Genomic DNA, 27,185 nt, shown 5'->3' on the forward strand with positions numbered 1-27,185 from the left:
CATTTCTATGTGGTTCAATACCATTATTGGCTTCCCAGGGCACCAGGAATGCGTGTGAGGCTCGTACATACATGCAGACTAACATCTACAAAAATAACCTTTTAAAAAGATCACGTAAGACCTTTAGAAACTAGGTCCATAATTCCCTTATTTTAAAATTCACTTTAAAGTAGTACATAAGTTGCAGGAAAGCACGATTCAGCAGTAAGAGAAACAGAGAATTGTTCATGTGAAAGTAACCTCCAGTTTAGTTCCATTATCATTCCATAATTCCTTAGGAAGAAGAATTTGCTCCGCAATCTTTTTATAGTTCACATGAAATCTGCTAGCATTTCTCTGGGTCAGTTGGGTACAGTGACCACTATATACAAGAAGTTACAATGCTTAGCAAGGTCACCAGTGTTACAGACAACATCTATCCAGAATATCCAGTAATTGATGTCCTTTTGAACTTGGGATTTCCAGGACTCTGTTTGATCTTGTGATAGCAGTAACCATGGTCTTTGATACCTTCAAGAGCCCAGAGAATTTGTTGTTTCATGAAAGTGATGATCTCTCCCCTCCTGATGATTTATGTTTATAGTAAATAGCAGAACAGAAGGAGTGCATAGACAGCCATGCCCTTTGCCTGCAGATATGTTCTGGATTAACTTCTCCTGTTAGTCTCTGGCCCAGCTTCCAGCCACTGTGCTAGCCTCTCATGGCTTATACCACTGATTAAAGTCTATTTCTTAATTCTTTCTTGTCTTTGCCATTTTCAATTTGCAAATGCGATGTGCCGGACAGATATTCTACTGCTGAGATACATGTCCAATCAGTTTTTCCTTTTAGCATCAACCAACGAGTAGCAGGTGGGAAGGGACTTCAACTATAAGTACTTATCTCTAAGTATTGCTTTGGGGCTGGGTGTGGGGACACACCCTGGAATCCCAGCATTTAGGAGGCAGAGGCAAATGGCTCCATGAATTCAAGGCCAGCCTGGTCTACATAGTGAGGTCCTATCTCAAGCAAAACAAAACAACAACAAAAACAGCAACAACAACAACAACAAAAACCTGTAGTGCAAAAGACTCAATTAAAGTAGTCAACTAAGGGATAAATCCCTGCAGTAGTGACTGTGGCCATGTGTGTAACAGGACTAGGAATTCAAAAATTAGAGGGAAATTGTCTATACTTTGGCCTATACTGTGTTGAGACTGTGTTTGGTCTATTCTGTGTTGAGCCTATGAGTAAGATGCCATAGTGCAGTAAGCCATGAAGTACAGTAATAAAACTTTGTTTTTCTTTTTGCTTTTTTAAAACAATGGATTCCTAAAGAAAACAGCTCATAGTAAAATGGTGGTTCAAGGTTTTTTTCTTTCAGAGTCAAGTAAAAATTTTTATGATGTCTAAACTTTAGCCTGCAGTGTCAAAGTAATTTAGTTTAAAAAGACCTACTTTTTTGTTAAAAGGGGAGAAGGAGGTGGTTCCTTTCGTAAATGAATATGCACACAAATACATAAATATATAAAAGAGTGAGAGGTCCTACATTAAACTAATGTTATTCAGTTTTTCCATTTAGTATCATAGTAAGAATCTTCAAGGCACATTTCGGGTGGGGGTGGGGGGGTGTTTTGAGGAAAGGCTTCCGGGGAGCCCAGGCTGGCTTGGACCTTGTCATGTAGCTGAAGAGAACCCTGAGTGTCTGATTCTCCTGCATCTGCATCTTGAACACTGAGATCACAGGCATATGCCTTCATGTCCAGTTTATTTGGTGCTAGGGACCAAACCCAGGGCATTATGCATGCTGAGCAAGCATTCTGACTACAGTTAATCTCCAAGCCGTTCAAGGTATAGTCTCAATATTCAAGAATTTCTTAAACAGGCACACGGAAATGATAACTAGTGGACATTGTCAATGTCAGCAAAACATTTCTAAACAACTTATATATTCCTCTCTGTGGAATGGCTAGCTAATGATGTATTTATTGAGCAAAACATTATACAGAAAAGAATTTCTGTATTCACTTGGAGTCATACAATTGCATGACTAGGGGAAAGAAACATTGCAATTCACGTTAATAAAAATGCAAGGCTGTTTACTTGTATGATGCTTTTTATCAGGTTACCAGCTACAGGTGGGTAGATGCTATACAGAGCGCCACACACCCATAGTTTATAGTACCTGTCTATGGATGATGCTCCCTTGAATCATGTGACTTAGCATCGCAGTTTTGTTGTATGAAGATAATTTGGGGATGAGCTATAAAAAACTATCAAAACTAGTCACTCTTCATAATCAATACTGAAATGGAGATGAGGTACCAGTTGGACTGTCATGTCTCCATTTTATATGACTTTGATATTTTTACCATGTAATTTTTGTACCATGAATACTTTTTATCTGAATTCCCAAGGCCAAAATTATAATAAGTATTTTTTAAAATATTTTATGAATCCTTTTTGATATTTTTGTTACCTTTCAAATCAGAAAACAGTGCTCCACCTATAGACATGGCTGACTGCATAGTAATGTTGATTCCTCTTTGTGTGATTTTGATGACTCTTGAAATGTGCACTGACACATAACTAGCTACTTTTCGTTTTTGTCTGTATATTCTGAAAGCCCCTTCTGTCCTTGTTCCTAAAATTGAACTCATAGTCCTTCACAAAAACTTCTTTTTCATTTATGCACTCCACACCTGCAGAGATGTTTTTACACCTGCATAGTAAACTAGGACCAAAGCCCTAGGAGTCATCTCTGCCTGCTTCCCCTTCCCGGTTCTGTAGTCCGTTGATCATTAGGTAACACTAGTTTCCTTCCTTCATCTCTGAAATATATTCTTTACAGTAATATTTCATCTCCTATCTTCCCATATTGGACTATTATTATGACCTCTTAGCCCCCCAGAATAAAGACTCTTTATTGTAATCCATCTTCCAAGCACAATCAAGTCAATCTGCCCCTAAAAACTTGTTCATATTAAGTCAACTTACCAAATACTATTAAAATATATTATCGTTATTCATGGGTTATAGCTAGAAATCACTTTTATGAATTTAAGCACAGCTTACAAACAGTACATTTTCTAGATATTAAATTGTATGCATACTTTCATTTTTGAAATATATCCATGATGGAAAGAATTTAAATTAATATGTTATATAAAATGTTGCTTAAAATATAACTACTAGCTATAGGTGTAGATATAAAACCAAAAATTAACCTACATTTCTATGAGTAGTTATCGTCTTTTAAATGTCTGGGTACACAGTAAAGAGAGCCTTAATTTTACTGTAGATGTGTGTGACCAATTGAAATAATATGAAGAGCAGTAAAGTAGAGATGAAGAATCTAAAGGCATTAGTCTTTGGTCTGCTAGGAGTCAGCTTTGATATCAGAAAATGAGTTAAAATTGACGTGGCACATTACCCTACAAATTAAGAAGAAATTTAGGCCAGATTAGAGATGGCAATTAAAACTGAAGTGCCAGCCTTAATCAATTTGAAGAGGTTGTGTAAAGACATAAGAGAATATTCATCTAAGACCTGTGAACGCATGCTGAAATCAAATAGGAAGTTCTGATGGGTTGGAGTGGGGAAAATTACAGTGCGTATATACGGTAGTAGGTAGTAGCCAGCCCCACAATAGAAAGTGTCCAAGTCCTGATTCTATGATTCAACTTTTTTGTACTGGATGCAAGATAAAATTCTTGGTCCTAAATTTTGTTGCCTTCAGTTATTCTAGTCCACGTAAGGTAAGTGTGACTCCAATGATAAACCTAGTTTTGATGAATTTACACATGTCTGATCTCACAACATTTAAAATACTCTTTACAGATCTACCACCCCCTCCAGTGCCGCCACCCGCTATAAAATCGCCCACTGTCCAGTCTAAGGCACAGCTGGAGGTACGACCAGTGATGGTGCCAAAACTCGCTTCTATAGAAGCAAGAACAGACAGATCATCAGACAGAAAAGCAGGCAGTTATAAGGGGAGAGACGCACTGGATGGAAGACAAGTCACTGATCTGCGAACAAATCCAAGTGACCCCAGAGAAGCACAGGACCAGCAAAGTGATGGAAAAGGACGAGGAAACAAGGCGACAAAGCGAGACCTTCCACCAGCAAAGGCACACCTCGTCCAAGGTATGATTTTCCAAAAGGCAGACAAACACAGAAATCCCTAAGCACTCAGGACACATGCATAGGCTTTTGTAGCTATATGAAAAGAAGTATGGCTAAGGCCCTTTCTAACAGTGGAGTGGGAATGTGCCTGGCTTGTTTAATACAATTTATTCCAAGACATGGCATCACACAAGTGTCTTTAAAACGATGCCACATTAACTGAATTTTTAAATTTAATTTTATTCTATTTTTATTTTATTCTATTTCAAAGGTAAGCATTATTCCAACAGACTAAGCAAGGATAATGTAGGTATCAGGTAAAAGTGATGGAAACTTGAAAATAAATGTTTAGTGACCAGTGGTTTTCGGTTTTTTTGGATAATAGGACCAGAAATAAATATCTAAAGACAACACTAGTAAATGATTAGGTAGGAAAAGCCAAGGATACCATGAGACAGTGTTTTAGATGTTTTATATATGCAATAGGGAGTCATTTTGCTGGGAGAGGAAGAAGAGCAGGTATAGAACACATATGATTTGATTAGGAAGACAAGAACTACTCAGAGGCTGGTTAGAAGCATGGCACTAGATCATGGGAGAAGAGGGTGAATTTGAACCAAGTTCAGTATGAGAACACATAGGTATGAAAATGCCACAGTGAATCTTGTTTCTTTGTATGTTCACTTTAAGTTTAATTAAGGAAAAAGCCTTTTAAGTAAGAAATGATGTAATATGATTTGTGGCTTGGAAAAAAGTAACTAGCATCCCAGAATAATGAAAGGGGAGACCGAAATAATCAGGCATGTCATTGCAGTATTCTTCTAGGTATGAAATGTAAAATGAGTTAAACGAACATAAAAGAAATGCAAATAGCCAATATGAGCACGGCAGAGGTAGGCACAGCAGTACTGTACAGCTAGAAACATGTCAAACTATAAGTTAAAATAATACAGTAAAAAAAAAAAAAAGTTATTCAGATAGTGACTGTGAGGCTCTGTGTATCTGATAGAACAATTGTACCAGCCAAATTAAAGACAAGAGAAATTCATAGATGTCACGGGGAGGTTACATTTCCTTTTATTGACTAAGACGTTCACCATAACCTAGACACAAAAAAAAGTTATTAAGAGTTGAAAAAAACTGACTAAAAGATCGGGATAAAGGATCAGAGTCTGAGTGGATTTTAGAACAAGCAGCGCTGAGGTAATAACTCTATGAATTATAAAGATGAGCCGTCAGCAGAGAGGATTTATAGGAAATGTTTAGGATTCAGTCCTCTAGGAGGAAAAACAAAATCAAACCTACTTTGTCAAAAAGCCAGTCACCTCTGTTGTGTGAATATTTCCCGAAGGCTAAAAGTCGAGCTGCGAGCAGGATGAATGTGGAACAAGACAGAAATGTGTACAGGAGGTTTCTGTGAATTGTACCAAGATGTCATGGTCATTCTGCGAATGGAAGAGAATCCGCATTCTCTAAAGCACACTGAAATTGTTCACCCGAAAGACCTAGCAGGCATGATAGCTAAGATATGAAAAGTGGTATCCCGTTCTGTGCATTATAACCAGTTGTGGATCTCTGCAATAGTCTCCAACTCTAGTAAAACTAAGCATCTTTGATGAGAGATGAGAGCTAAACTTAACTGTGAGTATAAAGACAAGAATTTAGAGTACAGTTAGAAATTACTTTCGCTGCAGAGATTCACAGCAGTTGGGGTCTCCTCTAGGGTCTGTGACCTCCCCGGCTGCAGGAGGTTGCCATATAGTACCAGGTATGAATTCCTTCTGTCAGTTCAATTTAGGTTCAGGTACACAGCTGTTGGCTACACCAGAGGGTCAAAGCCCCACTCCTGCACCATTGGGCATGTCTTGCTGGGCCAGCTGGTATGACTTGTAAGCATTACGGCTGGGAAGGACCACCCCAGTTGATATGTCTTCAATGAAGGCCTACACCTAAAGCCGAGGAAACATCACCGAAGATGGGCAGAATGAGTCTAAGAGGAAAATGACCAGGATACCTACTGCTAGATAGTATCCTCTAGATACCCAAGAGAAAAATGTGCCCAGGGCTTTTCCACATTATGCTTGAAAAGAACCAGCATGAAGACACTGCCTAGTTGGCATGCCAACACAGAGAGCATAAAGTACATAAGGTTCTACCCCTAAGGCAATAGTTGCAGGTGGCTGATGACTACAGAGAGAGAATCCGTTTCCTCCAAGGATGAGTTTGCACATAAGTTGTCCAATGCCAAATGATTGGTCTTGAACACACATACATATAAACGACAGTAAATGGACTCAGTAGATTGTATAAATGTGGGCATGTAACAATAATAATTTTAAAAAGAAATCATAAGTTAGGGAAGGGGCCATAAAAGGAGTTGGGGTGATGTAGATATGTCATACTGTGTGTGAAGTTCTAAAAGTATGTCTTTAAAAGAAAAATACTGTCGCTAGGTGCAGTGGTGGCACACACCTGTAATCCCAGTACTCAAGGAAGCAGAAGCAGGTGGATCGCTATAGACCAGGCCAGCCTGGTCCACAAAGTGAGTCCAGGACAGCCAAGGCTACACAGAGAAACCCTGTCTCGAAAAAACAAAAACAAAAACAAACAAACAAACAAAAAGGCCAGCCATCATTGCTTTTAATCCCAGCACTTGGGAGGCAGATGCAGGTGAATTGCTCTAAGTTTGAGGCTAGCCTGGTCTACAAAGTGAGTCCTGGACAGCCAGGCCTACACAGAGAAACTTTGTCTTTGGGGGTAGGGGGAAAGACTAGTCATCAGTGAGATCTGTGTTTGACTGAGAGATGCTACCTCAATAAAGAAGATGGAAGAGTGACGGAGGATGAATCCAGACATTAATCTCGGGCATCCATGTGAATGCATGCACACAAACCTACTCACATACATGCACCCATACACATGCAAACATGTATGCATACTATACACAAACACACATGAGAAAGTAGCAAAAGAAAAGAAAATAGTGCTGCCTATGTGTGCTACCTATGACCAGGCCTCCCAAAAATAAAAATGAAATATAAAATGTCACAATGTAACATTTTGATGTAGTCTTATGAGAAAAAAGAATTTCTGTAATGTGCCATCCATGATTACCATGAACGAGAACTGTTGGCTGCAATAGTCAGAATAGGAGCCAGACTTTGGGGGACTGAAGGAGGAGTGGGAATTTTGAAAGGGACATGTATTAGTCACTCCCATGTTTCTGTGACCAGAATATCTGATAAAAACAACTTGTGGGAGGAAGGATTTATTTTGATTAACATTGGCAGAGAGGGCGTGCCAGAATGGGTATGGATGTAATATGGAGCAGAGGGCAGAGCAGGAAGCATGGGCGCATAGAATATTCAAAGGCACCCACTGCCACCTCACTGAAGTAGTTCTACTAACTCAGCCCCCTCCTACGAGTTCCACCAGCATCCAAACATAGCGCTGCCAGTGGAGAAGCTGTTGACCAGGAGCCTGTGAGACCTTTCACACTCAAACAGGAGGTGATGAATAGGAGTTCTTCTCAGAAAGTTAGGATGACAAAGCTTGCGTGGAGTTTGTCTAAAATGCCAAACTGGTGGGAATGTTTTAGGATAGGAGTTGACATCATCATATACTGTGTCAAAAAAGCCGTGCAAGAGAGGTTTTTGTTTTGTTTTGTTTTGTTTTTTTAAAGTAAAATAAGTAAAAAGACAAGATTTAAAAAGTAAAGAAAAAGTGGCGGTGGTGGTGGATGACCTTAACCCCAGCACTGGCATGGGGAGGATGCGGGGGAGGCAGGCAGATCTCTGTGGTTTGAGGCCAGCCTGATCTACAGAGTTAGTTCCAGGACAGCCAGTGCTACACAGACCAACCCTGTCTTGAAAAACCAAGGGAAAGGGGAAAAGGGAAAAAAAAATTACTGGAGAAGGCAGGACAGAGTGATGGAGGAATTAACACAGAAAATTTACTTGGGCTTTTACTGTATTTTAATAGAGTATATTTTGGTAAGATTTGTAATCAGTCAGTTGCTTTGTGTTTTCACTAATTTCCTTGCAACAAGAAGCATGGTTTCTCGTTTGTTCTGGGATCATGGAATCAGACATCAAGTAAGTGCAGCTCAAAAGCTGTGCCTTTTACACAGATGCTCCCACTGTGTGACCACAGAGTCCTTGGTCATATCAGCTTTGAACACTTTCCCCCCTCCAAGACAGGGTTTCTCTGTGTAACCCTGACTGTCCTGGACACACTTTGTATACCAGGCTGGCTGCGAACTCACAGTGATCCAGCTGCCTCTACCTCCACAGAGTGCTGGAATTACAGGTGTGTACAACCCTCCTGGCGCCATCTTTGAACACTTTTTAGCTTTTAAGCCAGAGCTGCTCCGACACTAAACTTTTGACTCCTGGCCCTGTGTCCCAAGTAGTAATTTACATGCTGAGTAAGTACCATAATGTCAGATACGGACTTGATGTCTGGTCAGAAAGTATGACCACCTTTGTGATCATGAACAAATTCCAAAAGACCATGGATTCTTTAGGAGAAAACTGCAAGGCTAGACATATCTTGCTGTGACAGAATCAGAGCAAAGAGCAAAAAGAGTTTAAATCAATCTTCAGAAATTTAATAAGTAGCTGTTAAATTATAAAATTATTTCTATCTATAGAACTAAGTTAGAAACCATTAAGCGAGAAATAAGAAAGCCTATTCCGTGAAATGCATTTAGCACATCCAGTTGTTATTCTACTTTGATTTTCCAGATTTTTATTTGAACCATAACCCCACGTGTGTCTATCATTAAATTATCATTGCTAAGCATTGCTGTAATTTTCACCTTCTTGATTCAATTTACATTATTTATTTAATGAAAAAGGCACCCTGATTTGCATATGGAATGAATGGATATTTTTTAATTAAGGAAAGTGCTTTTCTAGACTTGAAGGTATGATCCTTTGTGCTGACACTTACCTCTATTTGATTTATTTCTACACATATCAAATGCTCATTGTGCTATATTGACTGTAGCAACTCTTCAGATGTCTATAAGCATTGAATTTGACCTCAAGAAGCTTGTAGTCACATACACATGTGCTTACACATAGAAATAAGAGAATATAGATAGATAGATAGATAGATAGATAGATAGATAGATAGATAGATAGATATAATTTATAGATACCTTAAGATTTTAGATATCCCTACCTTCCCTAAGGACCTTATCACTGATCACTAAGAATGAGTGAAATTGCTCAAGATAAGCTGTAAAGAAAAAGTACAGATGTGAGTGTGTACAATGTCTATGCATCTTTGGAAAGAAAAAACAAATTAGTACACTGACATGTAAGAGGCACTCTTTCTCAAACTTACATATAAAACACATCCTGAGAAGATAGATACTGAAAGAAACAGTGTTGAAAGCCAAGACAATAGAAACGTTTCATTTGCTAAGAACAGTGAAGTCCTGAGACATAAGGGCCCAAGTGTGGTTAGCTCCATCAGCACTCTCAGTTTTGTAGTGGCAATGTAGACATCATGGTTAGATATCAGCAGTACAGAGTAAATGAGAGCTACAACTACCAACTTTGAGCCAATTTGCCTCTGATTTATTGGTTTGGGGTTTTGGGTTTTCAAGATAGGGTTTCTCTGGATAGCCCTGGCTGTCCTGGAACACTCTTTGTAGACCAGGCTGGTCTCGAACTTACATAGATCCACCTGCCTCTGCCTCTCAAGTGCTAGGATTGAGGTATGTACCACCACAGCCCAGCCCAATTTACTTTTTAAGAAGGTTGGCTGTTCATCAAGGAAGTAAGGAACACCTTGAACCCTGAGGAGAATAGGATTAGGGCAAAGTTCTTAACCAGAGAGATTTTAATGTATTGTAGTTTGAGAAAATGAAAACCAACAGCAAGAAACTAGTTTCCGAAGATACAAGCAAGAAGAGACTACATTTGAAGAGCAAAATCCCAAGAGTCAGAGCTGTGAATTGAGGCAGCGATGCGAAGAATGAAAAGAACAAGGGGCCAGCTGAGGATTGTGACTCCTAAGTAAGAGGCTCACATCTCATAGGAAGAGGCTGGGTAGGATAGAGGAGCAGTCGTTACTGGGGAGCTAGAAGGGGGGCTTGATTCTCACCTTATCTTCTTCTGGAGAGACCATCCTTGAGTTCAGGAGAAATCAAGGTTCATTCAGGCAGGGTGGATAATAAAAGAATAAAAGAAACACTGGACAGGGCAGGATCACCTAGAAGAGTTTCTTTTTTTGTAGATTTACATCCAGAACGCAGATAGGCTATGGAGGAAAAGTTAAACGATTCAGTGTTAGTAAACATAAAGTTGTAAGACAATAGAGATTCCAGAAATAAGTCACCAGTGTGAGGGTTTAGTTATTTTTCTGTTGCTGCGAAGAGGCACCATGACCAAGGCAACTAATAGGAGAAATAGTTTACATTTCGAAGGACATTCATGGTAGGGAGCATGGCAACAGGCAGGCAGGAACAGTAGATGCATCCTTAACTCAGATACATATAAGTACAAGACAAAGAAAGAGCTAACTGGAAATGGCTGGGCTTCTGAAACCTCAAAGCCCACCTCCATTGTCACACCTAAGCCTTCCCAAATAGTTCCACCAACAGGGGACCAAGCACTCAAATGCTCAATTGCATTCAAACTACCACAAGTGCCTTACTATTTAAAGTCATGGAGGTTGCTTTCTCAATAGCTTCTGAACCCAGGCTCAACACTTGAGTGGAAACTGGCTTCTTCCTACTAATTTGTAGAAGAACACCTCATTTATATAGTGATTTCACTGTCTTATCTTTGTTAATGTCAACAGTAAGATCTTCTTTAAGCATAGATTCTACTATCACTTGGGCTCCGGGGCTGGGGCGGGGGTGGCGGTGGTTAGAAACTAAATTATCTAAAAGCACATGTTAAGAAAAGACTTGGATGTCCCACGAAAGCCTTCACTTACCAGGAAACTGGGACAGAGGGGAGGACATCCTATTGGGACTCTAGATGAGAGACGCATGGGAGAATGGCAAAGTAGAAGGATCCAGAGGGTCCTAGAAACCTACAAGTAGAACATTATGATAGGCAGATTTGGGCCCAGGGGTCCCGCTCAAACTAAGGCACCAGCCAAGGACAATACAGGCGGTAAACTTTAAACCCCTACCCAGATCTAGCCAATGGTCAGAACATTCTCCACAGTTGAGTGGAGAGTGGGATATGACTTTCTCACGTACTCTGGTGCCTCACATTTGACCATGTCCCCTGGAGGGGGAGACCTGGTGGCACTCAGAGGAAGGACAGCAGGTTACCGAGAAGAGACTTGATACCCTATGACGATATACAGGGGGAGGTAATCCCCCTCAGGAACAGTCATAGGGGAGGGGAATAATGGGAAAATGGGGCAGGGAGGGAAGAATGGGAGGACGCAAGGGATGGGATAACCATTGAGATGTAACAAGAATAAATTAATAATAAAAAATTTAAAAAAGAAAAGAAAAGAATTGGACGTCAATTGATTCCACACTTGACTTGTCTCCTATAATAACTGTGGTGGGTTGTATAGTATGACCCTATAGACTTGTTTGTTTGAATGCTTGGCCCAGAGGTAGTGGCACTGTTAGGCAGTGTGGCCTTGTTGGAGGAAGTGCATCTCTGTAGGGGTGGGCTTTGAGGTTTCCTATACTCAAGATCCTTCCAGTACGGAAGAGAGCCTCTACCTGGCTGCCTTTGGATCAAGATGCAGAACTCTTGGCTCATCTAGCACCATGTCTGCCTGTACAATATCATGCTTCCCACCATGATGATAAGGGACTAAACCTCTGAACCTGTAAGCCATCTCCAATTAAATGTTTGCCTTTATAAGAGTTGTTGTGGTCATGGCACAGCAATAAAACCCTAAGACAATGGCCTTGGTGACAAGTGAGTTTGAGATGGACACTAGTTCATAAGTGGACTCAATCCAGTTTCCCAATTCCTGCATGGAAAACAATACTTGTTATTGTCATTTTCAAAAGGCTGCATTATCCATTATGTTTGTAGTGTTTGGACTTGTACCTCAGAGTTATCCATGCTGGCTGGCTGAGTTAGGGTTTTATTCCCGGGAAGAGACATCATGACCAGGGCAACACTTATGAAGGAAAATGTGTAATTGAGGTTGACGTAGAGTGTCAGAGGTTTAGTATGTTATTGTCATCGCAAAGCACATGTAGACAGACATGATACTGGAGAAGGGGTTGAGAGTCCTACATCTTGACCCACAGGCAGCAGAAGGAGACTGTGTGCCACACTGAGTATAGCCTGAACGTAGGCGATATCAAAGCTGGCCTCCAGAGTAACACACTTCCTCCAGCAAGGCCACACCTACTCCAGCAAGGCCACAGCTCCTGAGTGCCGCACCTCATGAATGAAGCATTCAAACACATGAGTCTGTGGGGCCGTTCCTATTCAACCCTCCACACTTGACCACCCAGATTACAGATAGACAGGAGTGACTGTGTTCTATCTTGTTCCCATGCTCTCGTTGTATTTCTTCACACAGAGGATATTCTACCGTACTGTAGACCTACCTTTCCAACATCAAACAACCCGAGAGATCCCAGTTCCTCGAGCTCAATGTCCTCAAGAGGATCAGGAAGCCGACAAAGAGAGCAAGCAAACGTAGGTCGAAGAAATATGGCGGAAATGCAAGTACTTGGGGTATATGAGAGAGGAGACGATAATAATGAAGAATTAGAGGTATGCATGATTTTCCTCAAGTTTTAAAACACTAGGCTGTAGCTGTGATGTCAGCCCTTGAAGTTATGAGCATCTGTCAGCATACAGACATGTAGCCATTGTATCACCAACTTTCTGTATCCTGATGCCTGTGACGTTGCTACCTGAAGTTCCAAGAATGGGAATTTTTTTCCAGAATTCATTCATTATTTTAAATGTTAACAGTGATGTTCTTGAAGATATAAATTCATATTCTTTCACATATTTTTAGATACAGCACATGTATGACAGAACACAAGTTGGGAAACAATTTGGTCTGATATATGTTATAATTCATAGTATTATATGAAACCTCAATGAGGTGAGAGCTGTTAGTATGTGAATGTTATCCTCTATTACCTGCCATCAGGCTTAATCTGACTGACTTTCCAACTCTCTCACACCTCCACTGTTCTAGAAAAGAAGCCAGCTAGAAGAGGATCTCTTTCTAAGTCAAATAAGTGCATCTTTCCTTGTAATCTAAGAAAAATAGACAAGATAGAGTTGAGAGCCATATTTAAAAGTTCCTTCTCCTTAAAAATTACTATGTTTTCTCTATTTAATAAAAAGTACCTCAAAGAAAAATTTGTTTCTTTACAAATGTATTTAATCACAAGCAGATGCTAAATGAGTTTCAGAGTCTTTTTTTTTTTTTTTTTTTTTAATAGTTTATTTATTTCTATTTTGCGTGCATGGGTATTTTGCCTACCCCTCTCTCTCTCTCTCTCTCTCTCTCTCTCTCTCTCTCTCTCTCTCTCTGTGTGTGTGTGTGTGTGTGTGTGTGTGTGAGAGAGAGAGAGAGAGAGAGAGAGAGAGAGAGAGGGAGAGAGAGAGAGAGAGAGAGATCTTGGAGTTACAGACAGTTGTGAGCCACCATATGGGTGCTGGGAATTGAACCCAGGTTCTTTGGAAGATCAGTCAGTGCTTTTAACTGCTGAGCCATCTCTCCAGCCCCAGAGTTTGAGAGTCTTATTTCAAAATATAAGATGAAAATGTTAAGAAATCCTGTATAATTAAATACCGTATATATCTTGTGTTTAGACTTTGTGGTTTGGGATGAGAGACGCTTTTCTCCCACAAATGATTTCAGAATATTTGTTTTTAAAGTTAATTTTTTTTGCCTTTTAAATAGAATTTGGGGTGTGGAGGGTGCCGAAAGATCCTTGCCATGAAATCCAATATTTAAAAATGAGATGCAGAATTAAAATGGTAAGATGGCACTGAGGGGAAATTAGAGCACTTTTTCTTTGGAGCCCTGTGCCCCAACCTGTGACATCCAGGGACAGGACAATTTGGTACTTGTATGAGGATGATTGGATTTGCTGTAAAGATGAACTAAAGTTGAGAAATAAATTAGTTGTGAATGAACACTTTTCAACATATACCAACAAATGAATGAAGAAAACAGTCAATGAATATAAATAAATTTAAAACAACTATCTTTAGATTTGTTTTAAAATTAAACAAAAATGTATCTCTTATAGGAAACTGAAAGCTGAAGACAACCAGAGAGGCTTACGATACTAATGTGAAAATCATCACTCAAGATGCCTCACGTCTGATGACATAAAACACCAGATGAAATATTCAGTGCAATCAGAATGTAGAAATTGTCGTTTTTATTCCTCCTATTGGGATAACATTTTTAAAATTTTTTCTTGGGTTTTTATTGTTGCTGATTGATTGCCTAACCCTTGATGAACCGCCCTCTTTTCCCCTCGCTGTTGCAACCGTTACACTTGACTTCCAGTAAGGGAAGTGTCTTGACTGCTTGCTTCAGCCAACAGCCAGCAAGAAAGAACAGACCAATTCTTTTGCATTTTGCCCCTGAGATATGGCATTGCACTGCTTATAGGCCAAGCTAATTTAGAGCAAAATATTGATCAAAGATACAAAGGTGATGAATCAACCTCATGCCAAGGGCTCTCAAAGTATAATAGTTCTATGACCAACTGCTAATGCCAATTAAAGCATACTTCATTTTACATGATTTTGAAAACCAGTCCTTCATACCACCCTTTGCTTGGGTAAACTAAAAATATGTTAAATACAGAACTACAGATAATTTGAATGGGGTGGAAGCATTGTAAATATATACTCTTTGCAACTCCTGGTGGTACTTTATTTTGTGTTCATTTCAGTCATTGAAATATATTCTTCTTGGAAATGTACTTTTGCATAAGTAGGGCTAAGCCAGTTGGACCTCTGGTTGTCTCATCATTGTCAGAAGTAAAGCTAGCAAAAATCTTGTTCTATTTTTCAATCAAAAAGCAACTACAAATGCATATTACAAACAAGTGGATGTTTTTAGTGACCAATTGAGTAAGGACATCCCTATCTTAACTGGCCTAAGTTTCTTCTGGTAGTGTCAGTTCAACTTTCAGAAGTGCCACTTAAGGAAGTTTGTTTGACTCTTTTTTGTTGTTGTTGTTGTTGTTGTTTTGCTTTTGTAATGCACTGTTTTTAATTTTTTTTTTTTTTTTTGGTTTTAAAAGCACAATCACTAAACTTTATTTGTAAACCATTGTAACTATTAACCTTTTTTGTCTTATTGAAAAACTGTTGAGAAGTGTTTTTAACCTGTTTTGTTAATGCTCTGTGTTTGTATTTGCAATATTTGAATGATGACAGCTGGTGAAGTCATGTACAGACTTTATTGTGGGTTGTGAGCCAAATGGTTCCAATTTTTCCTGGATTTAAAGAAAACAAAAAACAAAAGAAGTTTGAAGTTTGTGGTGACCAATGTTGGATCTTATACGATTTCCTTAGGAGCTCACAAGAGGCACTCTAACTTACAATTGCCAAGTGAAGCTCTCTCACTGTAGATGTCTATGATTTTTTGACATTATATGAATTTCACTGACTTTATAATTGGTGCTATTTGAAGAAAACAAACGGAACCTTTAGTCACACATAGGTTTCAAGCCTGACCCCACAAAGCCAAAACAAAATTGAACCACAAAAGAAAAAAAGAAAAAAAACCAAAAAAACAAAAAAAAAAAAACGGCTGATATTCACCAAAAACTAAGTGTGCTCATTTAAATAATTTGAGAAAGCCCCATAGGAAGGGCGTGAAGTACTAAGGGAACAATCCATGTGATTAATGTCTTCATTATGTTCATGTAAGAAACCTCTTATTTTTAGCCATAATTTTGCATACTGAAAATTCAATAATCAGAAAAGTAATTTTGTCACATTATTTATTAAAAATGTTCTCAAACACATCATCCTTTCCTGTGTTGATTTTTTTTTCATTGTGCGGTTATCAGATTTATTCCATTAAATCACAAAGTCGTTTTGTCTTAACATTTCACCACTATAATTATGAAAAGAGCAATTTGTTTAATGAGCATCCGGGTTCTACTTAAAAATTCTTGTCTCAATTGTAGGAAATAAGTGGAAGACAAATCCTAAGTTGAGGTTCGCTATGTGATCAGAGGCTAACTCTGAAGGGTGTGCAGTTTGTCTATGTGTGTGTATCTGAATTTCAGTTAACCTATTTCTAAAATAATTGGTACTCAACTGTAATAAACCTCATTTGTAAAGTTTCAATCACTTATGTTCTGTCAGCAAGAAAGTTTATAAATCTCATCGCTTGTCAATAAGTACTTGCTTTTTACTTTCAGATCTATGTTAAAATCTGGACTGCCAGTTGTATACCAGGTTTCACATTATGATCAATGAAATCATCATATACAGAGTTTCACTTGGATGGATGAGATGGGTACCATGTCTTGGAAATGTCAAGACCAATAGAATACACTGGAGTTAGACACCACCCCCCGACACCCACCATGTGACATATGTATTTTTTCTTTTACCCAAATTTTTGTGTTTACAAGAATTTGAAAAGCTGAAGAAAAAAAAATGGAACAATGGGGGACTTAATTTGGAATTTAATTTTATAAAAATGAAATAATTATCAACATCTACTTAGTTTATGAGCAGATCCACAGGTCAAGGAGCCGGGTTCTAAGCTATTTTTCAAGAACAAACCACTAGAGAGACATATGTAATAGACTGATTTTTCTCTTTTTCTAGGTGGGTAAACTATAAATGACACTGTCTCTCTTTCTTATTGCACGCTGCAATTCACACACAAAATCTGTACATCAGAGGGCCTGGAGTTAAATTCTAGTTTTGTCATGACTATGTTTCCTTGGACATGTTACTTAACCTCTAAGTCTCAGGTATGTCACCTGTGAATTCAATAATACCTACCTCATGGAGCGATTGTCATGATTTAGGGAGTTAATGTATCTGGTATGGACGCTGTAAACTCCACATACACTATAAAATATTATTCTATTTATGGACTGAAATTCACTACACATGCAATCCCCATTTTTCATATCTAATTTGTTCCTAAAAAATTTGCATGAAAGTAAAAGAGTAACTGTGTTATAAGGATGAGGGTGCTTCCATTTCTGGTAAGTAAAATTCACTGTGAACTACCCCATTGTACAATAAATGCTTGGTGTTCTTGTTTGTTTCTTTTGCTTTTGGATGCAAGGGCAGTAAATGAGTTGGTGGAATTGTATTTCTGGTATTTTCTTCACACAGTTGGCAAATCAGACATGTCACTTGAGTTCTCAATAAATGGATTTAGTGTCTATTGGGGACTGCTGTTGTAAATTATAGCAAAAACTGCAATCTTGGTCTGTGTAGAAATTTTCCTGGGCAGATGTGAGCAAACATCTCTTTATCCATCTACCAAAGTCAACACGGCACAGTAACTCAATGGAGCGACACCATACAAGTCAGAGTTAGTGAACCAATTACTTCGGGGGGGAGTTACTTACAGAAGTAGGAGTGACCCAAATCTTGCTACATTACCAAAAAGTCTACCCCCATCGTAAGCAATGACTCAAAAACCTGCATTCTTTGAGTTGTTTATATATCACTAGCCTCTACCCCAGTGCTTACCACCAGCAATTGTTTTCTAATTATACATCCTTAGATAAAGACCCTGTGAATCTTGTAATCATCATAAACTTAATTATGAGCCGCTCTCTTCATTCCAAAAAGGATGTTTCAATCTAAATGAAGGAGCTATACAACATAGTATCAGGTGAGTTGGAGCCTCTCTGGCTCTCCTGCTAATTTCAGATGTGATCTGGATTTCTTTTCTTTTCTTTTCTTTTCTTTCTTTTTTTTCCTTCTTCACAGGGTGGAGGCTCCATGGGAGAAAAAGTTGGGTATCAAGGTGCAAGGGTCTTGAACATGACTGTTATCAAATTATCAATGGTCTGCATTTGTCAATTCTTTTTAGTTTTTCCAGACAAGGTTTCTTATAGCCCTGGCTATCCTGAAATTCATTCTGTGGACCAGGCTGGCCTCAAACTCACAAAAAGTCTGCCTGTCTGTCTCCCAAATGCTGGGAGTAAAGGTGTGTGCCACCACCACCACCACCGGGCTTTTTATGATGATGATGATGATGATGATGATGATGATGATGATGATGATTTTCATTTGACAACTCTTAATCTACATCCTCGATGGGTGTGGGACATAAGAATAGGAATTCCTTTGCTCTTTCATGCCATGTTACAGTTCTGGGGAACCTGAGATTTGAAGGTTTGTCTGTGACCGCAAAGACTTCCAAACTCTTCTGGACTTCACATGACACCACTGTCTCCCTATGAGATGGTAGAGGGGGAGGGAATACGCTATTGCAGTTCAAAAGGGGAAGATTAATACTCTGAAAAGAGTTTGGGAGCTAATACCCCACAAAATAAGTTTAAGTTTTGTTGTACTGTATCTGAGGCTGGGATGTATCTTAGACTCCTCAGTGTATTGCCATCACTTTCAGAAACCATCACAAGTCAGTTTTCGCCACTTACTGTTAAGACATACAAGCTGGGTGTGGTGGCATACACCTTTAATCCCAGCACTCAGGAGGAAAAGGCAGGCAGACCTCTGTGAGTTCAAGGTCAGTCTGGTCTACAAAGCGAGTCCAGGACAACCAAGGCTCCACAGAGAAACCTGTCTCAAAAACTAAAAAAAAAAAAAAAAAAAAAAAAGCAAAAGAACACCTCATACAAGTAAGCAAGTGTCAAGCTTTTATTTGCCTCACTAACCAGGAATCTGGAGCCATTTAAAGAGCACCTGCATAAGGAAATTAAAATGTAATTGCTAAGTTAGTTGCCTTTCTTGGAAAGAGTACAGGCATGACATTAATATCTATACCAAGTCGGGGAATCCTAACCCCTGTGTTTTTCTTTTGTCTAAGTGATCCCTAACTTTAAAAAGTACACAAGTCTCACGCCTTCATTATTTGTAAATTGTTACACAAAAAGATACTTGGAGAATTTACACTTACCCAAGACAATCAGGTAAGGATCAAAAATGGATTGGTTTTTGGTTGGTGTTTCCCCCACAGAGCCTGAGACAAAGACTTGAATTTAAGGAGTTTCTTAGGGACTTAATGCCAGAAAGTAGGAGGGAGAGGGAGAAGTGAATAAAAGGAGAAAGGTCAATATAAGTCCTTTAATGTGGGCAAAGTTGTCCTCCTGGGGAGACTCCCTTGCTCTTCCTTGATGGTTACAGAACCTTCTCCTGAAGGACAAGAGTCTCAACTTGTCTCATGCCTCATCAATGCAGGTGACTGCCACAGCCTCGGAGCTGAGGATCACAACACATAGGAAGAGAGAAACCACCCGCATGGGACAAGTGTTTGAAATGAGAAGATGCCAAAAGGAGACAGGTCTTCAAAAGAGGAGACTGTCACAGTGAGTGCCCAAGAGGACCTACCTATTGTGAGCAGTACTATTGGAAAGTATTTGAGCATGGTAGTTAAAAAGTCAAGCAATCACCAGGTGTGGTGGCACACATCTTCAATCCCAGCACACAGGAGGCAGAGGCAGGTGGATCGCTGTGAGTTCCAGGCCAGCCTGGTCTACGAAGTGAGTCTAGGTCAGCCAAGGCTACACAGAGAAACCTTGCCTCAAAAAACAAAACAAACAAACAAAAAAGTCAAGCAATCATCAGTTCACCCTTTTCTTTTAAAAATAAAATGGAAGAATACCCACATCTGAAATTAGTCTTACATACTCAATTTATATATTCTCACACTGGGCTAGTTCTTACAGATTATTTCCAACAGTATATGCTTTGAATTTTAACTGTCTACCATTCTGAAAATTTGAGAGTATCATCACTGAAATAAATTAGAAAGTTACAGAAACAGCAGCAAGTCAGGAAAAGAAGTCTTAGGATTGCTAAAATTGGGCACTTTATAATAAAGCTACAAGATGTATTACATATGCCTTTAACAGAATTATCTACAGTACAGTTATTTCTAAAAAACATCTGTGTGCATGAGGGTGCACACACACACACACACACGTACCATAGTAGGTATGCCAAGTTGCTGAATCCCTCAGAATAGGATGAAATTCAAATTAAGTTGAGACTGCCATAAACAAATCATGTGTTGTACAAGTCTGTCTCTGAAGCATTATCACAGTGTAATGTAAGTTAAATCTCTAACATAAATCTTAGCTTTGGTGAAATAGTTATACAAGTAAATCCCTTGCCTTATTGGGCTCCCAATACTCAGATGTGTCTACTTAGTGGACTGAAAGTGTCTCTTTTCAATTTCCCATTAAAATCTTAGCCTACCCTGTGATGGGGTTAGGTGATGCAGCCTTTAAGTGGCAGGTGACAAGCTAGGTCATATCCAGCTTGACTTCCATAACTGTTTTCTCTGTCCTTCATTCCTTCCTTACAACTTAAACCTGCCCTCATGCCTGAGGCTAGCCCAAGGAGGCAGTGCCAGCAGAATTGAATTCACATCTATTTAGATACCAGTGTCAGCCCATGTACCTCAGGCTAAAATAATGTCTGGGAACTACAAAATTCATTACTAAGGGTCGCTGGAGATCTGGCATGATGGTGCACACAATAATCCCAGCACCAAAAAACACGGGCAGGAAGACAGTGTGAAGCCAGCATAGGCCACAAGTAAGGCCATCCTGAGCTATAAAGGCATGACTGCCTCATTGTACCTCGAAGGTACAATGAATACCTAGTGTACACAAGATCCTGGTTTCTGTCTTCAGCCCTGGATGAGAAAGAGAAAGCAGGGGGAAGGGGTGGGGGTAGAGGGCAGGAGAAATGAATGAATGAATGAATGAATGAATGAATGAGGGCCTCAGGAACACCTTCTGGGGCCCTGTAATTGGCTCCTGGTTTTAAGAAGGTGGCTTTGCTAAGGGATCATACTGACTGACAACTCATACCAAAGAACAGGGTTGTGCTTTCAGAATAGCGTTGCCAGTTCTATCCTGGTTTGGGGAGGGTTAGATCCCAAGCAGATCATGTTGTGGTGAGCCCCCAGCCAGAAAACTATGTTCATTGTTACATTCTAACAGCAGTTTTGCTACTGTTATGGCTCATAACCGTTATGGAATGATCTTAGGGGGATCCGTGTAAAAGGGCCATTTGACTGGCAAGAGGTCAAGACCCACAGGTTGAGAACCACTGGATTAGGTTGTTCCTATGAGTCAAACTACAGGGGTATTTGTCTTGGCTGCCAAACAGTAACAACTAAAGAGAAGAGTCATAGTTTTACATCAAACCAGGCTTCTCTGGGTAGCCTTGGCTGTCCCATACTCACTTTGTAGACCAGCCTGGCCTCGAACTCAGAGATCTGCCTGCCTCTGCCTCATGAGTGCTGGGATTAAAAGCATGTGCCACCAAGCCTGGCGTGTAAAACCTGAGTTTTGAGTCTTAACTACTCTTCCGTATCATTTCCATAATTCAGTAATTTAGATAATATATAGTCACTATGTTATCTACCTATTCTTTATAGAGATTATGAGAGAGACAAACAGGCCAAAAGAACAAAGCCAGAAAGAAAAAGAACCCTACTACCCCATTCTCCAACAATGAACCCCTGACTGTGCAGAGCCTGGCCCAGTGACTTGCAATGCTCTGTAGCAATAAAATAATTCCTAATGCTTCACAACAAATGGCCAGTCTCAGTAAGGACAATGGTCTTCAAAAGTTTACTACCTAACTAGAAAATGAGTTGCTCACATTATATCCGTTTAAATAGAACTCTTTTGCAAATAACCATGAAAATAGTGCAAGTCTCTCTTTTCTTCCCTCTTGCTGCTGAACCCTCTCATAGGTTCCTCCCACTCTCCTTCAACTTCATTGCCTTAAAAAAAAAAACCTAATTGTTATTACATGTGTGTGGGTGTGTGTGTGTTACACTTAGGGAATATATTCCTTAATGTTACCTGTCCAGTTCAATTATTCTCTCTCTCTCTCTCTCTCTCTCTCTCTCTCTCTCTCTCTCTCTCTCTCTCTCTCTCTCTCTCTCTCTCTCTCTCTCAAAATTCCCCCATTATATTTCTTTCTATGGTGCATATTCTGTATTAAAACCTCTCTATAAGTTTTTGTGTGGTAAATATTTTTATCCTCATACCTTGCACTTGTTGATCTCAGAATGGCAGTTATTCATCAATCACCCTTAAAATTCCTCAAAAATTCACCTTTTGTCTGTAGGACATTGTGTATGTGATTTTGGTAGGAACAGCAATAAAAGAATTAATGAAGTTAATGGAATTTTTGTGTAAGTTTTTGTTTTCAAAGCAATAATGGAAAGTGATGTAATAGTTCAGTAGAGGCAAGGCAAATAAAGGCTGTTTTGGAATAGCTACCTTGGGGGAATACCACAAGAATTGAATTGTGAATAAATACATTACTGAAAAAAAATTAGTCATTCGTTATATGCCTAATGTGCTTGCATATATAATCATATTGAATTTGGGCCAAAATTGGAATGGAATATATAGTCTCAATTGCTCTTGACAAATAAGGGAACCAATATTTGAAATTTGCTGAAATTAACAGTGGAGAGATATAAATGGAGGATGAATGTGAATCCTAATTCAAGTGTAGTGCTCTTTGTAGAAATTGAAGCTGCCCTTTGGGGATAAGAAGCAAGTTAATAAACATGAAAACTATGCCCAACTTCCATCCCTCAATTAGCTGAAACTGAATTGTGAAAAAGAAAACACTATCTGTTAAGAGTCAGAGAAAGACAATTCTAAAGGTGCTGTTGGCGACCATTTAAAGTATGTCATCTTTCAACTATACAGAAACGTTAAAATGCTGTTTAAACATCAAAAGCCCACCTTCCCAAATAAGAAATTATAAAGGCCAGTTCTTAAATATCACAGCTGAGCATTTGTCACATGGAACATGAACATTGTTGACATAAAACAAACTGAACTTTTCCCTAGACCTGTTCTCATTTAATCTTTACTTTCTTATCTATCTCTCTCTCTCTCTCTCTCTCTCTCTCTCTCTCTCTCTCTCTATATATATATATATATATATATATATATATATATATATATATTTACTTATTTGTCTGTCTGTTCATTTGATTGTTTGCTTGTAATAGAAGCTGGTTCCTTTGAAAGGCCAACTGTAGATCAGGTTGGCCTGGAACAGCTAGAGATCCCCTACCTCTATGTCTTAAGACGAAAGGCCTGTTCCAGCACACCCAACAAGAACTTGAGAAGTTGCTGAATGATCTTGAAGTCGACCATGGTTCCTCAAAGTAGAATTGCCCTTCTTTACCCAACAATTCTATTCCTCCTACTTGTGCCTCTTTCATAGTGAAGAAAACTATGTTAGGGCACATTTAACATATTTTTAATACCAGTCTTTAAAAAGTAAGCTAAGACATTTATAATTATATTTCACCAGTTGAGTTCTTGTGATGTTTGAGGGAAGAAATAAGTCACTCACAAAAAATAATACATTGCTTAGACTAATAGTATTCCTCTGCATACAATTAGCATACATTCAGAGTCATGTATTTTATCTGGATGATTTAATACCAACAGTTATTAATTAGGCCTCACATGGTTCAAGTATGCGTAATCAAACAACCATTTTCAATAAATGCTATTTCTTATTCTGCTATATAATGTGATGCCAAAAATATATTTACCAGACCATCCTAACAAATACTACATAATCAGGAAATTTTGATTAAATTACTCATGAACTTCCACTCATTCTCTTTCCACTGATTTCCATCTGGGCATCCATTCGGTGATTCAGTGCTCTAGGGAGTGTTCTGTGGACTGCAGAAGAACATCTCCAAAAATGCTCGCGGTGTGTGGGAGGCGCAGGCACAACAGTGTGGCGAGATGTGCACACTACAAAGTGGGGCATCTGCAAACTGATTAGCAGCCTAGATTTGTTTTGTCTAAATCAAGACAGTAGAAAAGGAAGTCATCAATTCATTTATAACATAGGAAGTTTGAGATTCTTATAAATTTGCTCCCTTCACTTAAAAAAAAAATCTACGATATGCTTAAAAATTAAAGTAAATGTAAATGAACCAAGGCAATCTTAATCTTTAATAAATACATTTGAGGAGTGTGATTTGGGGTAATTGTTCTTATTGATCAGATTTCATCAATCTTGAACTAAAAAATGGGATTATATTGATTTGATTTTTTTTTTTTTTTTTTTTTTTTTTTTTTTTTTTTTTTTGGTTTTTTGAGACAGGGTTTCTCTGTGTAGCCTTGGCCATCCTGGACTCACTTTGTAGACCAGGCTGGCCTCGAACTCACAGCGATCCACCTGCCTCTGCCTGCTGGGATTACAGGCATGCGCCACCACGCCCGGCTTGATTTGATTTTTAATTGTTTTATATTTAATTTATTTAGACAGTGTTAGTTAATATTAGTCAGAATTCTCTAAAGGAACAGGACTGAATAAAACAGTCGTATGGGATTTTACTAGGCTAGTTTACAGGCTGGGGTCCAGCTAGTCCAGCAGTTACTGTCTACTTACAGAAAGACCAAGAATCCAGTAGTTTTCAGGCCACAAGGCTGAATGTCTCACCTTGCCTTCAGTACATTCCAGAATCCCGCAGAACTAGGTGCAAATGCCAGTGGAAGAATAAACTTGCCACCAAGAGTGAGGGCAAACCAGTCCTTTTTCCATGTCCTATATACAGGCTGCCACCAGAAGGTGTGACCCAGATTCGAGGTGGATCTTCCCACATCAAAAGATCCACATTAAATGTGTGTCTTTCCACTTCAAATGATTTAATTAAGAAAAATCCCTCAAAGGTGAACCCGGCCACTTGGGTTTTAGTTAATTACAAATGTAGTCAAGTTGACAACCAAGAGTAGCCATAATAGGAGGCAATACTTCAAAAGACAAGTTATAAACACGAAACACCGAACTTTATACTCAGTGTTCCTCAGCAATAAATGAGTGTGTAAAGGGGGCTGGAGAGATGGTTCAGAGAGTAAGAGGGTTAAGACTGCATACTTAGCCCTCTTGCAGAGGACCCAGGTTCAGTTCCCAACACCCTCATCAGGTGGTTCACGACTACCTGTGACTCCAACTCTAGGGGATCAGATCTTTCTCTACTGGACTCTGGGAGCACCTGTATTCTTCATTAAAAATAAAAGGAAATCCATTTAAAAGAAAATGTGTAAAATTGTACAGCAACAAAAGCACATGTCCCAACAGGGCTCTGGACAGACATAGTGTCATAAAGGCTATGACTCCCCTTTGACTTAAATCTCAACTCCTGTTCACTCCTGATACTGTTTTCTCAAGAAATAGTCAAATAGTAGTGGCAGAGCAGCAAGACCCTAGTAGTCAGAAATTGAGAGTAAAAAACTAGATAAGTTCTCCTAAGTCTATGGTCTAAATGTCCTATATGGTCTTTCCAGGACTAATTATGTTTAGAGAAATATAATACACTGTTGTCTACTAAAGTATTGGTCTATAAATCCTGAAGTCTACATACTGTTTGTTGCAGAGAACGGATGATGAGAAGGCACCCCCCAAAACAATACAACACACACAAATTCTTATACATACTTTTAGTATTAATTTTCATGGTACATTTAACCTCAGCATATGGTTTGTATAGTAATTCTATTATGACCATAAAGGTTTGAGTATCTTTCTTTATCAGAAGCAAGGCCAGTATCCAATCCCTTTGCTTTACAACAACGATGTGACTGCTGGAATAATAAAGAAATGCTATTAATTTGGGGAGTCTGGAAACTAAAATCAATGAAATCTCCTCCTTTTTCTTTGGCTAATCATTTTGCAGAAGCTTGACATTTGAACCCAGCTGCCAAACTGTAAGAAGCCTAACCATCTAAAAAGGCCTGGGGCAGCTGGGCGTGGTGGCACACGCCTTTAATCCCAGCACTCCGGAGGCAGAGGCAGGTGGATTGCTATGAGTTTGAGGCAAGTCCAGGACAGCCAAGGCCACACAAAGAAACCCTGTCTTGGAGGGAAAAAAAGCCTGGGACGGGTCAGTTCAGCATTGCACGGCTTTATGCTTCTTTTAAGAATCGAATGAGTCCAAGCCTCAGCTATCTGAGGCACCCCAGCCATTTACAACTTTTCCACAAGGGCATGAACATAATGAAGAAGTCATTAAGATATCACAAGACAAGCCATTCCAGCTGTGCCTTTCTGACTAACAGACTCCATGAGCGTGTAAATTAAAAAATCAAGGATGCTTTAAGTCACCAACTTTGGGACCATTTGTTACACAGCAATAGCCACAATTGTTTGAATGCCTCCAGAGAATAGAAAAGCCATAAACATGGGACTGCAGAGAATGAGGATTTGAAAATAAATGGAATTAACAGAGACTTAAGCAATAGCATATGTTCTAAGGGTGTGTGTGTGTGTGTGTGTGTGTGTGTGTGTGTGTGTGTGTGTGTGTGTGTGTGCCTGTGCTGCATTTGACTTAGGATGGTGCAAAACCCCTGAACTATGTTTAGTATCACATTTAAAAACCAAGGTGGTAACCTCCAGTTGTAAAGAGTCAAGCCAATGGTTCTCAGGTTTTACTTTATGGGCCAGAAATGTGATAGTCCTCTTCCTTGGTTGAATAGCAACAGGGAGGAGTGTTGAAGGAAATTCACAAGTACAGGTACCAACTCTTCTGCTAACATCCTGGACCTAGATAATTCCCGTTACTCTTTCTGCCTCTATTCTTTCTGTGTATCCCTTGTTTATAATTCCATCAAAGGGGAAAAAAAAAAAGACAAGAAAACGGGAATAAAATGTGTATACATTCTCAATTCCCTTTGTAAGGAAAAAAAAAAAAAGCTTAAGACAGGAAATATAAAATTAAAAACTTACAGGATATTCATTGTTTTTGCACAATATACATGAAATTTAGTGGCTTGTAATGTATCTTCAGATGTGTTTTTAAATGTAACTAATAGGTTTTCTTCAATATTAGGAAGAGGCTGGTGGGAAAACAGGCTGTTGATTGACAGTACTTATCTGGAGTCCACTTGACCTGTGAGA

The 27,185-nt window shown here is 39.1% G+C and overlaps 1 protein-coding gene across 1 annotated transcript in view; it reads left to right on the top strand.

Moving 5' to 3' along the window:
• Positions 1-15,569, top strand: part of Robo1 (roundabout guidance receptor 1) — a 719,482-nt gene extending 703,913 nt beyond the window's left edge. Inside the window, exons 28-30 of the mRNA XM_051150136.1 lie at positions 3,820-4,128; positions 12,637-12,833; positions 14,336-15,569. Coding sequence (XP_051006093.1) covers positions 3,820-4,128; positions 12,637-12,833; positions 14,336-14,350 — 521 coding nt within the window. The 3' untranslated portion in view covers positions 14,351-15,569. The remainder of the gene's footprint in view (positions 1-3,819; positions 4,129-12,636; positions 12,834-14,335) is intronic.
• Positions 15,570-27,185: the final 11,616 nt, after the last annotated feature.

Source organism: Acomys russatus, chromosome 8 (assembly GCF_903995435.1).
Source record: "Acomys russatus chromosome 8, mAcoRus1.1, whole genome shotgun sequence".
Lineage (NCBI taxonomy): Eukaryota > Metazoa > Chordata > Mammalia > Rodentia > Muridae > Acomys > Acomys russatus.